At 35.3% G+C, this 16317-nt stretch overlaps 1 protein-coding gene across 3 annotated transcripts in view; it reads left to right on the forward strand.

The window, feature by feature from the left end:
- ZFC3H1 (zinc finger C3H1-type containing) overlaps window positions 1-16094 on the forward strand; it is a 50586-nt gene extending 34492 nt beyond the window's left edge. The window contains exons 22-35 of one of the 3 annotated variants that reach the window (XM_027543360.1): window positions 113-299; window positions 1579-1767; window positions 2343-2580; window positions 5266-5371; window positions 5453-5651; window positions 6206-6300; window positions 10455-10565; window positions 10827-10931; window positions 11048-11213; window positions 12336-12436; window positions 14000-14101; window positions 14641-14680; window positions 14942-15004; window positions 15134-16094. In XM_027543360.1, coding sequence (XP_027399161.1) covers window positions 113-299; window positions 1579-1767; window positions 2343-2580; window positions 5266-5371; window positions 5453-5651; window positions 6206-6300; window positions 10455-10565; window positions 10827-10931; window positions 11048-11213; window positions 12336-12436; window positions 14000-14101; window positions 14641-14680; window positions 14942-15004; window positions 15134-15271 — 1840 coding nt within the window. In that variant the 3' untranslated portion in view covers window positions 15272-16094. The remainder of the gene's footprint in view (window positions 1-112; window positions 300-1578; window positions 1768-2342; window positions 2581-5265; window positions 5372-5452; window positions 5652-6205; window positions 6301-10454; window positions 10566-10826; window positions 10932-11047; window positions 11214-12335; window positions 12437-13999; window positions 14102-14640; window positions 14681-14941; window positions 15005-15133) is intronic. The other 2 variants (XM_027543361.1, XM_027543362.1) reach the window with 2 other exon arrangements.
- Window positions 16095-16317: the final 223 nt, after the last annotated feature.

The following is a 16317-nucleotide window of genomic DNA, read 5'->3' on the forward strand; positions in this document are numbered from 1 at the left end:
GTAGGTTCTAATAGAAAATGGAATTTAAAAGTTGACTTATTAGACTAGACTGATTTAAAAAGTATTTTCAGGCATTAAAAAAGATGCTCCTCCTTTTCTTTCAAATATGTAGGCTGTGTTCAGAGTCCTTGGATTCTGCTTTAAATGTTCTGGCTCGAGCTTTGGAAAACAACAAAGACAATCCAGAAATTTGGTGCCATTATCTCAGATTGTTCTCAAAAAGAGGAACCAAGGAGGAGGTACAGGAAATGTGTGAAACAGCTGTTGAATATGCTCCTGATTATCAAAGTTTTTGGACTGTGAGTAGAAACAATAAAGTTGTGTGTGTGTGTGCATTATCATATAGTTCTTCAGGCCATCTTAAATATTGATGTGTAACTTCATAGATTATTTGTTTTGTCAGCATACAGATATAATAATAAGCTTACTTTCACTGTCTAGTAACCTTAAAACCACTTCTCTGGGTCCAGATTAATTTAAACTTAAAAAAAGTCAGTATTTAGTGAAGAGGTGTTTTTTTATTGTTGTTGTTTACTTTATTGGTAATGAAAAAAGATAAACATTTTAAAGCATTTCACACTTACCTATTCATAAGCAATTTTATTTGGGACAAATTAAGTAAATTTTTGCTAAGTACCTGAAAATAATTAAAAAAAACTTTTTATGCTTATGTAACATTTTCATGAAGGCCAGAAAACATTTTGGTCTTTTTATTATGTTCTCATTACTTATGAAAATAATCTGTAAATCATACTAATATCGAACCTTGCCAAATTAAAAAGATTTGGTGACAAAGTTTTTCATTCTCTGAGAAAATGGGATGTTGCCTACCTATGCTTAAAATCATAATTAATCCACTTGTAAATATTCATTGATACGTGAAGTTTTACTAGCTGAACTCAGGAATTATTAGACTCAGATAAGCCTTCATATAAGCCTATGGCTGTCAGATCTGTTATTTGCTTGCTAACTGAAGTTCAGAACAGACAGACTTGGATGACATGACACCCTTAGTGAATGAACATGCCACTTTCTTATTCCCCCAACTCAGTGAACGGATTCAGACAGTGAGAAATGCTTGAGTTTAACCTGAAGCTTTATATAAAAATTAATGCTGTTGATCAACTCAGGTTACAGTGTGTAATGTTTTTCCTGAAGTTGTTTGGTCTTTAAAGGACTTCTTAATTCTTGCAGTTATTTTGTCACGTATTTCTTATATGAATGTTATTCTCGAAATTTTTATACAGTCACACACCTGAGCAGTGCAAATTGTATGTGGTCATAAACACATGAGCTTTTGAAGATCCACTGTGGTCTTGCTGCCATCTATTTATTGATTCAATCAAAGGTGAAATGGCTTCAGTGATAATTCTAACAGTATATCTCTGTTGTTTTAGTTGTCATCCGATTCCAGTATCCAACTTAGTACTGGAAGATGGGTTTATACATATTTGTAATTATCCTTTTTGCAGAAATTGAATTTTTAATATATGACAATTTCTTAGTGAAATGTGAAAAATATGTAGTATTAGATATTCTTGTGAAGCAGGACTAATCATATGAAATCCCTTTGGACAGTTTCTGCACCTGGAAAGCACCTTTGAAGAAAAAGATTACGTATGTGAGAGAATGGTGGAGTTTCTCATGGGAGCAGCCAAGAGGGAAGCATCAGATACTCTGTCCTTTCAACTTTTAGAGGCTCTTTTGTTTAGAGTTCAGCTGCACATATTTACTGGAAGATGCCAAAGTGCACTTGCAATTTTACAGGTAAGCATTTATTACAGCATTTAATGACATTCTAAATCTTTGCCACTTTTTAGTAAGTTGTGTGAATTTGGGCAAGTTTGTGACTGTTTCCTCCTTTGCTTATTTAGTAGGGATAAAATCTTTAGAACAGTCTTTAGAATATTTATGAGGTTTAAATGAAAATAATAATTGTTGAGTACCCCCCAGAATAAACTTCAATATTCTGGAGATTCACACCATTAAGGGGATTAGTCCATAATGAAAATCTTCTATATGGGTGTGGTGGGGTTTTTTTGTTTGTCATTTTTATTCTTACTAGATTTTGAATATTAAGACACTTTAAATATATAAATAAATTTAACCTTTTCATTAATTATGTCATAAACCTTAGTATAGTGAAACCTATGTTAATCTGTTACTGATCTCTCTAAAGAGTTTTTTCATTTAAAAAATTGGTGACTATCAAAAATTGGACTTAGCTGTTTAAGAATCATGCCAAAGAAATAAAACACTTCTAATCTTCTTTGCCTTTGCAGTTGAATCTTATTAGGAATATTTTAAAAAACACCTTCAGATTATTTTTCCATTTTACCTAGAATGCATTGAAATTGGCTACTGATGGAAGAGTAGCTGAATACCTTAAAACAAGTGATCGATGTTTGGCATGGCTGGCCTACATACATCTTATTGAATTCAACATCCTTCCTTCAAAATTTTACGATCCATCTAATGCCAATCCTTCAAGAATTGTTAACATAGAACCATTTGTAATGCCGTGGCAAGCAGTTCAAGATGTAAAGACTAATCCTGACATGTTGTTTGCAGTATTTGAAGGTAAGTATAAATGTTTATAAATTATTTAGAACATCAGCTTATTGCTTATTATGATTCTTCATAATAAAGTGAAACAAATTTATGTATTGCAAATTGTAGTTTTATTTCTTTTTTTAAAATATTTACTTTATTTTTGGCTGTGGCAGGTCTTTGTTGCTGCACGCAGGCTTTCTCTAGTCGCAGTGAGTGGGGGCTACTCTTGGTTGAGGTGTGCGGCCTTCAGCAGTTGTGGCACATGGGCTTAGTTACTCCTGCTGCATGTGGCATCTTCCTGAACCAGGGGTCAAACTGGTGTCCCTTGCATTGCCAGGTAGATTCTTAACTGCAGGACCACCAGCGAAGCCCCTGTAGTTTAATTATATAAATGCTTTAAAGATTAAATCAGATAAGGTGAGCATGGTCATGTGTGAAAACCAGAAACTGTACGACATTACATAGGTTTTCTGATTACGGCAAAGGGTTTCAGCTAAGCATGTAAATAATACAGCATGTTTACATAGGTTTAGTGAGTTGATTGAGTCACAGAACCAGGTAAATTTTGTAAAGCAATCTATCAATGTGAAAGTTAAAAGATAATACCTTATTTTTTCAAGTAGTTAGTATTTTCTCCCTCAATCAGTTGAGTTTGATTCCTCTCTGTACTAACCAAAGTATCTGCTTTGAAATAATAAGATACAAAGTCTGTTCCCTTCTAATAAGAAGTATATAGCCTAGTCAGAAGATAAAATCTATACATATAACATCAATCAACATATGAGAAGTATGACAGTCTCAGCATATAGTCTAAATTCTGTGCTTAGAAAAGAGGCTGAGATCTGTGATTTAGAGAATTACATGGTACAGGCCATAAACCTAAAGGGAAGAGGTTATTGCAGGTTGGCACGATCAAGTATGTCTTCATAGAACAGTTAGGACTTGGACCTGCACTTTGGAGCTTGATTATGATGTGACTGACATAATGAACCTCATTCTCGAAGCTGGGATTCTGTTTTATTTCTGTTTCTCAAGGGCCTGTAATGTCTGGCAGCATATTGAGTGCTTAGTAAATGTTCATTGAATAAACCAGGGAAGAAAAAAGTAAAAGAAGGACATTCCTATTAGGGGAAGTAAGTAAACAAAAAGCAACAAGTAGATAAGAATTGGTGCAATGTATTTAAAGAGAAATTAGAAGATGGAAGAGTCCTTATCAAAATGAGTTGTGATGTTTAATTGCTAAGTCGTGTCTGACTCTTTTGCAATCCCATGGACTTCAGCCTGCCAGGGTCCCTCTGTCCATGGTATTTCCCAGGCAAGAACACTGGAGTGGCTTGCCATTTCCTTCTCCAATCAAAGGGAGACTTTTGTGATAAAGAATAGTAGGAATTAAACTAGATAAGTGGAATGATACTAGGTTTCCAAGAACTTTGTGTGGTAGGTTTGATGGCAATAGAGAATCTTAAAGAAAGAATGTGCTGGAGAGAAATGATACCAAAGGTAGGAAAACCAACCAGAAGCCAATCTCCATAACTGAGGTGTTAAAAGAAAGTAACCTGGAAAAGAGTATTTATTGGAGATATCTAAGAGACAGATTAAATATCAGGGAAGAAGAGAAAAAATAGTCAAAGATGATTTCAGGGTTTTGAGACCAGGAAAAGGAAAGTATGCTGATAGAAAACCGGTGAATTGGAAAGACTGCTAGTAAGAGTGTGAATGATAATCGGTGTCACTGATAATTGGTCACCCAAGTAGAAAGTCTTGTTGCTAGAAGGAGACAAGGAAGTATACCTTACATGGACAGTTATGGAGAGAAATGGATTTAAAAGTTATCAACATAGAAATTATTGTATTATGTAGTATTTTGCAATTTTTAATGTGCTCCCACAGTAAGTTATTCAGTAGTTGAATGAGACCAAGAGAAAATACAATCTTTTAGAAGCAGAAGCAAGCAGAAATTAAGAAGAAGAACATTATCATATACTAATATAAAGATAGATTTGTTTAGATAGGATACTTACAAGCTAACTTCATAAGTGCTATTTCAGAGTGGCTTTCACTTAGCAAATCTGAGTAGTTTAGCTTAGCAAATCTGCTAAGTTTAACCTAGCAAATCTGAGAAGTCATATCACTATTGGGCAAGAAGGAAATGGTGACAGTGGTGCACAGTGAAACAATGGAGGACTATTCTCTAAGAAGCAGATCAAGTAAAGGATTCTTTATAAAGGGAAAAGTGTTCTGAAAGAATAAAGAAGAATTGTATAAATCTTAATTATGCTGAATTGGTTCATAGTGCTTTTCAGGTCTTAAAAAAAAGATAAGGAAAGGGTTAACCATGATAGAAAACTGGGGGGAAAATATCAAGTTTAGGGGGATATATTTAAATGACTGTAGATTATCAGAGCAAGGCCTCTTGAAGCAGGTGAGAGAAAGATGAGAAGATAATTGATTCTTTAATTTTCTTGATATAGTTTTTCGAGACTCTAATATAAATGCAAAGATATATATTTAGATGCAAGAGCTAACAATGGATGTTTTATTCTTAACAGGAAAGTGAGGATAAGAGATCAGTTTTAGGAGTCTGGAGATAATCTGAAATATCTCCTTCAGGTGAAAGCCAGGAGCTTAATAAAGGTGAATAAGATATGGTCAAACAAAAGAAGAAAAATTGATTTTGTATTTGATTCATGTTTTTGTGATGTTTTTGGGTAGATGCGGTGAAAGCTTGCACAGATGAGAGCCTTACTGTTGAGGAAAGAGTAGAGACCTGTGTCCCACTTTACACTAACATGATTGTTCTGCACCAGCTTCTTGAGAGGTAAAACTTAATTGACAAGCAGTTAACCTCATATTAAAAATCAGTTTTTCATGTGTTAATATGTGTGTTTTTCTTGTGAAGGTATGAGGCTGCAGTGGAGCTTTGTAAATGTTTATTGGAATCATGTCCCATGAACTGCCAGTTGTTGGAATCCCTTGCTGCTTTATATTTGAAAATTAATCAGCAGGACAAAGCCAGGGCAGTGTGGGTTACTGCATTTGAAAAAAGTCCTCAGAATGCAGAGGTTTTTTATCATACATGCAAATTCTTCATCTTACAGGTAAAGAAAAAAGAAAAAATTCTTTGTTTTTCATAATTCTTAAATATGATGTTTTTGTTTCACATTCATTTGTCCTTTAAGATGTTTCAGGCATCAGGCTCTCCGGGATGTTTTACTGATTGTCTGCTCTTTGCAAACTGTGTTAGGTATTCCTTCTCTTTCTTCCAGTATACTCCATCCATAGTTCAGCCATTGTATCACATTGTGAATTTGCTTACGGCTACTTTATATACTATACTAAGAACTCCTAGAGGGGAAAGAGCTCCCCTACTCCTCACCTAGCACAGAGCCAAACATGTAATAGAGCTTAGTGGGTAATTGGTGAAATTGGTGAATGAAATTTGCTTGTGGTATATTGGATGTTAAGCTGTTTATTGGTTAGTTCAGTTTGGAAATCAAAATACAAAAGTCATCTCTACCTCCACCTACTCAAAAAACTTAATCTACTCATTATTTTGGGGGTGATGTTGATGGTGGGGCTTTTTCTCCCTTGAAAAATTTTAATTAGACATTGTAAGCCTAATGTATATCTCTCCTCCCTCTTTTAAAAATAGAATCGAGGAGATAATCTTCTTCCATTTTTGCGGAAGTTTATTGCATCCTTCTTTAAACCTGGGTTTGAGAAGTATAGTAACTTGGATCTGTTTCGGTAAGTTTGTAGAAGACTGAGAAATGGTGTAGCTTAGTGGAAAGACTACCAGTTTTTGGTGGATTGATTATATTTTAGATTAGATTTTTTTTTTTAAGATACTTGAATACCCTCTTATAGATCTGTTACAAGAGCAATAAAACTTAGTAAAAATGGACACAAAATGTAAAATGCTTTATTCTCTGTATTAAGAACACTTACAAAGGAAGTTTTGTATTAACACTATGGTGATCCATTCTGCTTTTAATTATTGTCATTGTTAACTTTAGCACTTAATACTATATCAACAAACTATCCTGAGATAATCTCAGTGATTTATGGAAAAATAAATTTCAAATTATTGGATTGGTGACTTAAAGTGAATCTAAATAATATGCCTTTTTGAAAAAAAATTCTGAAGACGACTACTTCAACTTCTGAAAGGTTGTTGAGTTAGAGCCTTTAGTGAAGTTTCTTTTCAACCATCACTCTCTCAGTAGCTTATCGAGAATTCTGTATTTACTGCCTTTATTTGCTTCCCTGTGAATTCTTGTTCTAACAACAATAAGAGGCCACAGCACATCATATGGGGTGGGTTTTTTGGAGGCTTTTAAAAAGTTCTCTTTTATTCTTCCTCCTCATCTCTCAGTAGGATCAGCAGACTTTTTTCCTTAAGGGCCAGATACTAAATATTTTAGACTTGCAAGCCATATGGCCTGTCACTACTAGTCAGCCTTGCTTTTATAACAGGAAAGCAGCCATCGACAGTATATAAATGAATGGGCATTGCTATGTTCCAATAAAAGTTTATTTATGAAAATGGATGTAGTTTGCTGAGCATAAGTAAAATAGCATTGAAAGGAAAATATCATGATACAACTTTATTATTTTACGTTAGGAAGAGCTGAGAGAAGGAAGGTCTAAGCTGAGTATCTCCTAAAAAGTATTCCTATAGAAAATACTGAGTAAAGGTAAAGTCTTGGATTTATATGTGCAAGTCTAATGCTTGCATGCAGTTTTCTTTTCTTAGGTACCCCCTTCCCTGCATCCTACCCCTCAGTATCGTAATGTTATATGAAAACATATTTTCAAAAATAACCCACATTTTGTTAAGTCAGTGGTTTATCTGCCGTAGATTTTGAAATTTGACAAAAAAAGTTTGGGGTCACTATTCTTTACCAGACTTGAGTCTTTTCTTCTGTCCTCTGAGAGTTGCCAGTTTATTGACATCATGATTTTAGTACTCTTCCTAAAGGTCTTTCTGCTTTGCTATACCTAGATTGCAATGGCACCCCACTCCAGTACTCTTGCCTGGAAAGTCCCATGAACAGAGGAACCTAGTGGGCTGCAGTCCATGGGGTCGCAAAGAGTCGGACACGACTGAGCGACTTCCCTTTCACTTTTCACTTTCATGCATTGGAGAAGGCAATGGAAACCCACTCCAGTGTTCTTGCCTGTAGAATCCCAGGGACGGGGGAGCCTGGCGGGCTGCCGTCTATGGGGTCACACAGAGTCGGACACAACTGAAGCGACTTAGCAGCAGTAGCAGCGGCATACCTAGATTAACATCTTACAGTTAATTACAAAAGAATAATTTTGTAATAGAGATTACAAAATTACAAAATAGAGATTATTCGGCTTCCCGATGCTGACTTTCTCCCTATTGGAGTTAGATTGCTTTAACATCTCAGAGAATAGGTTAACTTCAAGGCTGAACAAGACTTTTTTAAAACTTGACAATTCTGATTTTCCTTTTGGCATGAAGGTAATTATTTTAGTTTTGAAGAAAATGCTGCCAGTTTGTGCCATGGTCAAAAATGTTGATATCTTCTTGATGTCAGCTTAATAAAGCAGAAATTTATTCTGGGTCAATAAAAATTTGAAAGTGGGCTACCTCCAGATAATCTTCTCATTGTTTACTAAGTCATTTTGCTTAATTAATTTGCTACTGTAAAGGCATAATTCACAGTTCACCAAGAATTATGAGGAAAAAATATCCTGTGCTTAGTTTATGTAGACAATTTGGAGTCCTTCTTTATAGAGTGCATTTCCGTTAACTGAGGAAATCTTTTTTGAGTCAAATATTAAGAGAATGGCAGTAAGTTAGAGAGTGTTCAGCATTGCCATATTTACTGCTGCTGCTAAGTCGGGTCAGTCATGTCTGACTCTGTGTGACCCCATAGACCGCAGCCCAGCAGGCTCCCCCATCCCTGGGATTCTCCAGGCAAGAACACTGGAGTGGGGTGCCATTGCCTTCTCCGGCCATACTTACTAGTATTGATAAAACAAGTTTTTTTGACCACACCACTCGGTATGTGGGAACTTAGCCCCGGACCAGGGATTGAACCCATGCATGCCCTCTGCATTGGAAGCTCAGAGTCTTAACCACTGAACCACCAGGATAGTCCCTGATACAAATATTTTTAATTATTGTAAAAGAGCCAAAGCTTATTAATAGTTGTCAGTGCTCTTAATAGGTTTAAAATATTTTTATTTCATGAGTAGAAATTGTAAAGTACTTAGAACTGTAATATTAGAATTGGAGTCTCATTTCTCTGTGTAACATTTAGTATAAATTTTATGCTGTAAAATGTTGCGTGTCAAATTTAGTATAAAAACAGAGCTAGAAGGAGTAATTTTCATGTGTTTCAAATCATTTTGAAGGTTAGTAGATAACCATAAAAATTAACCTGGGGGTTTCATTCACCTTACTGAAGTTAGTAGGGATTATATTACATACATGAGAGTTGAAGTTATCTTCTCTTACCTCAGTTTTGATGAAAGCTGATACCCTTAGAAGTTAAGTGATTAGCTCATGGTGATACAGGTAGTTATGGCCAAGCTGGGATGATAACTTCTAGATTTACCATTTCTTCCGTGTCTTATGGCTCCCTACTCAATCTTCCCCACCCCAGACCCCATACAGCCTCTCTAATACATTAAAACGTAGCCCCTTGAAATAATTTTTTAAATCCAGTTGGTTGTCCTTGTTGAAATCAGTGTATTTCCTTTAAAAACATTGTTCCTGAAGATGTTGGTAGTGTTATACACACAGATTCAAATATATTGGGGAAAATCTGAATTAGCAAAGTCAAAAAGATAGTTTTTAGTATCCTTTAGTATTGTGGCTTTTTAAGAGCAGACTTTATTTTTCAGTATTTCTCAGTCTTATCTGCAGAAGGCAATGGCAACCCACTCCAGTACTCTTGCCTGGAAAATCCCATGGACAGAGGAGCCTGGTAGGCTGCAGTCCATGGGGTCGAGAAGAGTCGGACACGACTGAGCGACTTTACTTTCACTTTTCACTTTCCTGCATTGGAGAAGGAAATGGCAACCCACTCCAGTGTTCTTGCCTGGAGAATCCCAGGGACAGGAGAGCCTGGCGGGCTGCCGTCTATGGGGTCGCCCAGAGTCGGACACAACTGAAGTGATTTAGCAGCAGCAGCAGCAGCAGTCTGCAGATCATAGACCTCTTTTTGACAAGTGCCTTATAGGCCAATATGTTACAGAAATCACTTTGATATGTCTAAAATTAAGTATAGTGGTATTTGTCTGTATGTATGTTATTTGAGGGAGAAACAGTTTTCAGATAGCAAGTTTTATAACTCGAATTTTGTCTTTACAAGAATGTATAGATTTTGTGGGTAGTCTCATTTGTTCTCTGTTTTTAATTAGATTTCATTAGATGATTATGGTGGTTGTTTAATTTGAGCTAAAGATTTTTAAAAATTTGTTTTAGAAGAGTTAATTAAGTAGGTGGTGGTGGTGGTTTAGTCACTGAGTCATGTTCAACTCTTATTAACCCCATGGACTGTAGCCCACCAGACTCCTCTGTCCATGGGATTTCCCAGGCAAAAATACTGGACCGGGTTGCCATTTTCTTCTCCAGAGAGGTTCTTCCCGACCCAGGAATTGAATTTGGGTCTCCTGCATTGCAGGGAGATTCTTTACCGACTGAGCTACAAGGGAATCCCATTTAAATAGGTAGAAGATAATAAATACATGATGCTAGAGATGTGATCAAAATGATATGATATACACCCCAAAATAAAGTCTCATTACCTTATAAAAATTTTTCAAGGAAATTTTACTTGAAACTGAGGACTTTTTAAAAAGTATTAATAATCCATATATACATAGGCATAATTTTAAAGAGTATGATTTTTTCCCCTCAGATATCTCCTGAATATCCCAGGACCACTTGACATTCCAGCCTGTTTATGTAAAGGAAATTTTGATGATGAAATGTTTAACCACCAAGTTCCTTATTTGTGGCTGATATACTGGTGAGACATCTACTGTGGAGAGAAATGTTGCATACGAGGCTTGCACTTGTTATTTACTACTGAATTACACTATATTAAAATTAACCTGTTGTTAAAATCACTGAAGCAGAATTGAAGGGATGCTAAGGTTTATTCATTATTAAAGAAGATCAAAAGAAGGATTCCATTGTAATAATATCTGTAGTGCTTATACTTTGTCATTCCTTTATCTAATTGAATTGAGCTGTAGACATACAATGTTTTCCTTCATTTTTTAAACAGCCTTTGTCATCCTCTTCAATCAAGTATTAAAGAGACAGTGGAGGCATATGAGGCAGCATTAGGGGTGGCCATGAGATCTGATATAGTGCAGAAGATTTGGATGGAGTAAGTTTAGTTCCTCTTAATAAGAATGGGATTTGAAATAAGGGAAATTGGTTGGGTTTCTTCTTAGAGAATTGCTGACTTAATTATTCTAAATTATAATATTTTTCTTTTGGCAGTTATCTTGTCTTTGCCAATAATAGAGCCGCTGGATCCAGAAACAAAGTCCAAGAATTCAAATTTTTTACTGATTTAGTGAATAGATGTTTGGTTACAGTCCCTGCCCGATACCCCATTCCTTTTAGCAGTGCTGATTACTGGTCCAACTATGAATTTCATAATAGGGTAAGAGCTTAAAACTTTTTTTCTTTAGATATTTGTACAAAAGAAGGGAACTTAAATGATAGCAAAACTCCTGTTTAATATCAGAAGAGCTTTTCTTAGGACCACTTTGCTAGCATTTACTATTATTCTTGACCTTGTTTTCTATTTATCTCTTCAAAGTCTCAAAACAGAGCCCTTTAAAGTTCAGTTAAGATAAATGTGCATATTAATTATGTTCTACTTAAGCAAATTTAACATTGAAGCACAAGTGAAGCAATATTAAGGTTTAATACATATTAAAAAAGAGAGATCAAAAGAAGTAACTAATAATATCAGTAATATTTTTCTTGAGTAATTGGAAATTTTACTGAATGAAAAATTCTGTAACTTTAAAATGAATAGTAATGTCCTTACATGTTGTAGCTGCCCTTTGTATCAGTATTTTGTCAAGCAAATATAGGCATACATGGGACATAAGAAAACTGAAATCAGATGACGTTTGGAATTTTTAAAATAGAATCTGAATATTGATATATTTATAAGGTCATCATCTTACAGGCAGTGAAGCAAAGTGTTCTTTTAAAATTGTTTTATTTTCAGAGACCCCTATCATTCGGTGCAGTGTAAGCTAAAAGCTCCTGCCTAAAGCTCAGTGTAGACTAAAACATCTCTGTGTTTTATTTATTTTTTTGGTGGGTTGGTTTTGTTGCTAATCAGGATAACCAATTACTATGCTTTGTACTTCTATGCCATTCTTTATCCCAGGATCTCAAACCACTTTATGGACATTAAGTCATTTATACACGGGCATTCCATGAGCAAGATGTGGCAGGTATTATTAGCCCTATGACTTGCCCAGCTATACAGCAAGTAAAGGTAGACTCAGGGATAAAAACCCAGACTCCTGGCTTCTTGTCAGTGTTCTCAGTCCATGGCTGTCATCACTGGATCATATTTCCTAATTCATACTTGGAAAGTCACTAATATAGTTAATGATAGGAACTATAACTCACAGCATCATACATTATTATAATTTATACATTCATGTCTTAAAGACCATTTTATTTTAGTTTTCTCGTTAGAACACATAGGTAATTGGATTTCACATTTTGTCGCATTCCTTTCCCCCCTCAACCTTTACAGGTTATTTTCTTTTATTTGAGCTGTGTTCCAAAGACCCAGCATTCCAAAACCTTGGAACGGTTTTGCTCAATTATGCCAACTAATTCTGGACTTGCACTGAGGTAAGGAAAAATAAAGTTCTCAGTTCAGTTGTATCGGCTCTTCAAAAAAAAATGATTCTTGAAGACTTACTAAGAATAGTCTGTTCTTTCACTATTTCCTCATTCCACTTTAATTTCAGAGCTGTTAGCAATAGTTATTCACGTAAAAGTGATTGTAAAAATCTAGTCACTTCAGAAAACTGCAAATTATAAGGGGACAAGAGTGAAAGAGAAAAGCAACCATCCATGTATATTTTAGTTACTATGACTTCATTTAGGTCAGTCATTCTCAAATATTAGCATGTTATCAGAATCTCCTGGGATACTCATTTAAAATGCAGTTTCCTGAGTTAGAGCTCTCTAATGACGTTGGAGAAACACTCATCCAGTGATTTCATACATTCAGTTAGATTTTTTTTTAGAGCATTTGTTTGTAGTTTTTCTGCTCTGATAGAATAAAATCCATTTTAACTGTGAAGAATTGTGCTTTTTGATTCAAAAAGGTACCCTGTGTACTACTGCTCTGGCTTCTACTTGTGCCATCATTTCCACTGCATCAGTTGTGTCTTATGCTTCTAAGCTTGTTTTACGGATTATAAGGTGCCTAAGGACTTCTCAGGTGGCTCAGTGGTAAAGAATCCATCTGCTGATGCAGGAGACACAGGAGAAGCGGGTTCTATCCCTGGGTTGGGAAGTTCCCCTGGAGGAGGAAATGGCAACTCACTCCAGTATTCTTGCCTGGAAAATCCCATGGACAGAGGAGCCTGGCAGGCTGCATTCCATGGGGTCACAAAGAGTCGGGCACGACTCAGCGACTGAACACGCACTTGCACAAGGTGCCTAAAGTAGTTGGCAGATATTCCTCTATGTTTATACTCCACTTAGTGTGCATGTGGGAAACGGTGTAAGAGACTGAAAACTCAAAAGCCTCAGACTATGCCAAAAATAACAAAGTAGCACTACAGTGTTTTATAATAAAAATTCTCAGTCAGCATGCTAATCTACCGAAGTTAATTACAGAAATTTGTATTATAAATCATCACTTTTGGTAAAACATGTGAAATAGAAAATGTAGTGGTATTTGACTAGTTTCTGTAATGGTGGGTATTTTGGAATATAGGTAGTTTAATTGTTGGTTTTGTTGGTAAAGCTCCACTTTTGATCATTCTTATTTCCTTACAGTCATTCCTGTCGTATTTTTTTTAGAGTAGAGAACTTAATAATTAGTCAATGTACTTATTACATTTTAGCTTAAGGAAATTAAGTATACTCTGTTTAGTAAAGAAAGAAAAATACTAAGAAATCATATTAATATATCAGTTCATTATTTTAGAAGACTTGGGGCTTAAAGGAGGGGCATGTAGAGTGTTAATTTGGAGAGGTGCTTTGCTACCTTTTGCTAGTTTGCATGTTTCTTTCCCAGGGTAATTTTAATAAGAGGCTTTCTACAAATACTTGCTGAATAGCCTTGATGGAATTTAATGGATCAAAAATTATAACTAATCAAACATTCTGCTCATAGAGCACATTTGAGTTCCTCATACTTGGAATGCTTTTGTTCATTTCCCTGAATGTACTTTACAGGCTACTTCAACATGAATGGGAAGAAAGCAATGTTCAGATTCTGAAACTTCAAGCCAAGATGTTTACATATAATATCCCAACATGCCTGGCCACCTGGAAAATGTAATGCAACAATCTTGTACATGTTCTTATAGCAATTGCTTTTATTTATAAGGTTTGCTCCAGACAGGTAAATCTGAAATGATATCTATTTCTCCACGCGGAGAGATCTCTAATTTAGATTAATTTTCCTTGAAGGAGAACATGTGGATAACACTACTGTTATCAAACAGATCTGTTATACACATTTTAAGAGTGTCTCTTTTGAAATGCAGGGTTTTCCCCCTGTTACAATTGGATGTCTTCTTTCTTTTGTAGGTGTTAGTGCTAATTTTTTTTTTATTAGCAATTATGAATATTTTTCATGAACCTTAATTTATGTTCAGAACACTGGTCTGCTTTATTATTGTAAAGTTGATAAAAATTGTTGAATTTTTCTTTTCACTATAGGTTACCCTCCTTGGAAGTTTAGCCTGTTACTTTCAGGAAGTTTTGTTCTCAGATTCCCACAGTCAGTATTCTGCGAGTGGTAGTATTTCATTTTGTTCAAAGATATATAAATGTTTTTTTTTCCTTTTCTATATTCCTTTTTTTTTTCTTAGAGCCATTGCTGCTGAGATTGTTCTAAAGGGACAAAGAGAGGTAAGCCATGATTATCAGATGAGTTTCTTTTTTTTTTTTAAGTAGTTATTCTACCCTTTTTGTTGACTTCTCAATTTAAAAGGATTAAAATATAGAGGTTAACATCCTAAGAACTCTACATGTTTGGAAACTCCAAAACCCAATATAACCATTTTGTCTTGAATGTTATTATATTATGAAGTTACCATTCGGATGGTTAGGATTATGAAGGGGCTTTTCACCACACTTCCTGATGCAGTTGTATATATATCTATCTTATAGGTCCACCGTTTATATCAGAGAGCCTTACAGAAGTTACCTCTTTGTGCATCACTGTGGAAAGATGTAATGCTTTTTATCTTTTATTTCATCTTGAAGTTTTCCTATAAATTTTCTGCATGTGCCATATCCATTGATGTGGTAATGCTTAAAATCTAGCTAAGTCTTACTTCTATGCTTCCCTATCTTTTACAGCAACTCTTGTTTGAAGCATCAGAAGGAGGTAAAACTGATAACCTGAGAAAACTAGTTTCCAAGTGCCAAGAGATTGGAGTCAGCCTAAATGAGCTCTTAAATTTAAACAGTTACAAAACAGAAAGCAAGAATCACTGAACACTGGGTGCAGTCAGTTCTCAGTCCTTATAATAATTGCCAAAATTATTTGAATGGTCCTTCAAGATTAGGCTGATCCCTGGCTAAGGTCTGTGTAAGGCAGACAAGCATTACTGATCATATCAAGTCCCCTACAATATCCTATCCTCAAAACCGGAAGCAATGAACATGACCCTCTTCGGTTGGATAAATGAACTTCCTGTTTGGCCTGCTTCTGGGCCCTGCCAGATTCTCATAACATCATGTACGTAAGTATAGTTCCTCAAAGTGACTGACATTTATTTTCATTTTGCTTTGTTTTTGTTTTTATTTTTTACTTTTCCCCCTTCCTTTATGTTGTGCTATTCCTGATTCACTTGACACTCTCTGATGCCTGAGAGATTCTTGTTTGGGATTTAATTTCCAGGGCTGTGTTTACAGTAAAAAGCCGGCAGTCCCTTTTAGTTTTTCCTCTTTAAACCTTTTGAGATTCTTCATTTCAGGATTTAAAACTTAAGCAGTCCATCTTAAGGAAAGTGTAACTGCCATGGCCACAAGTCTGCTAGTTGCACTTGAATGCTCTAACAGGGTTGTTTATTGCCCTTTCTACGTTCTGGACTCCTTGCCGAGACTGTTTAACTTGAAGATTAAAGAAACTATTGCAAATGCCAGTGCATCAGAACCTAAGAGTGGTCAAATATTATGTGCAATTTTTTTGTAAAGAAATTTTAATTTATAATAAAGTTTAACAGTTTAAAGAACAGTTAATATTTGAACTGCTTTGTATGGCAATACTACTTTGTAGTATTAAAATTGTTTATAAAATATTTTTAATATAAGTTAACTTTTTGAAAAATGTTGCTGTCTTTATTCACTTTTCACATTCTGGTGGGAAAGGGTTGAAATAGGAGATTATGGATATTCACTGTGACTATATCAGTACCGTCTTATCCTGAACATGCTTTCCCGTAAAAACATTCCAGCGTCTTTTCACATTCATGAGAAGGGTGGGTCCTTTTCTGTTTTGAGGACCGTGAACATACAGGCTTGCACTACTGTTACATTCC

Source organism: Bos indicus x Bos taurus, chromosome 5 (assembly GCF_003369695.1).
Source record: "Bos indicus x Bos taurus breed Angus x Brahman F1 hybrid chromosome 5, Bos_hybrid_MaternalHap_v2.0, whole genome shotgun sequence".
Lineage (NCBI taxonomy): Eukaryota > Metazoa > Chordata > Mammalia > Artiodactyla > Bovidae > Bos > Bos indicus x Bos taurus.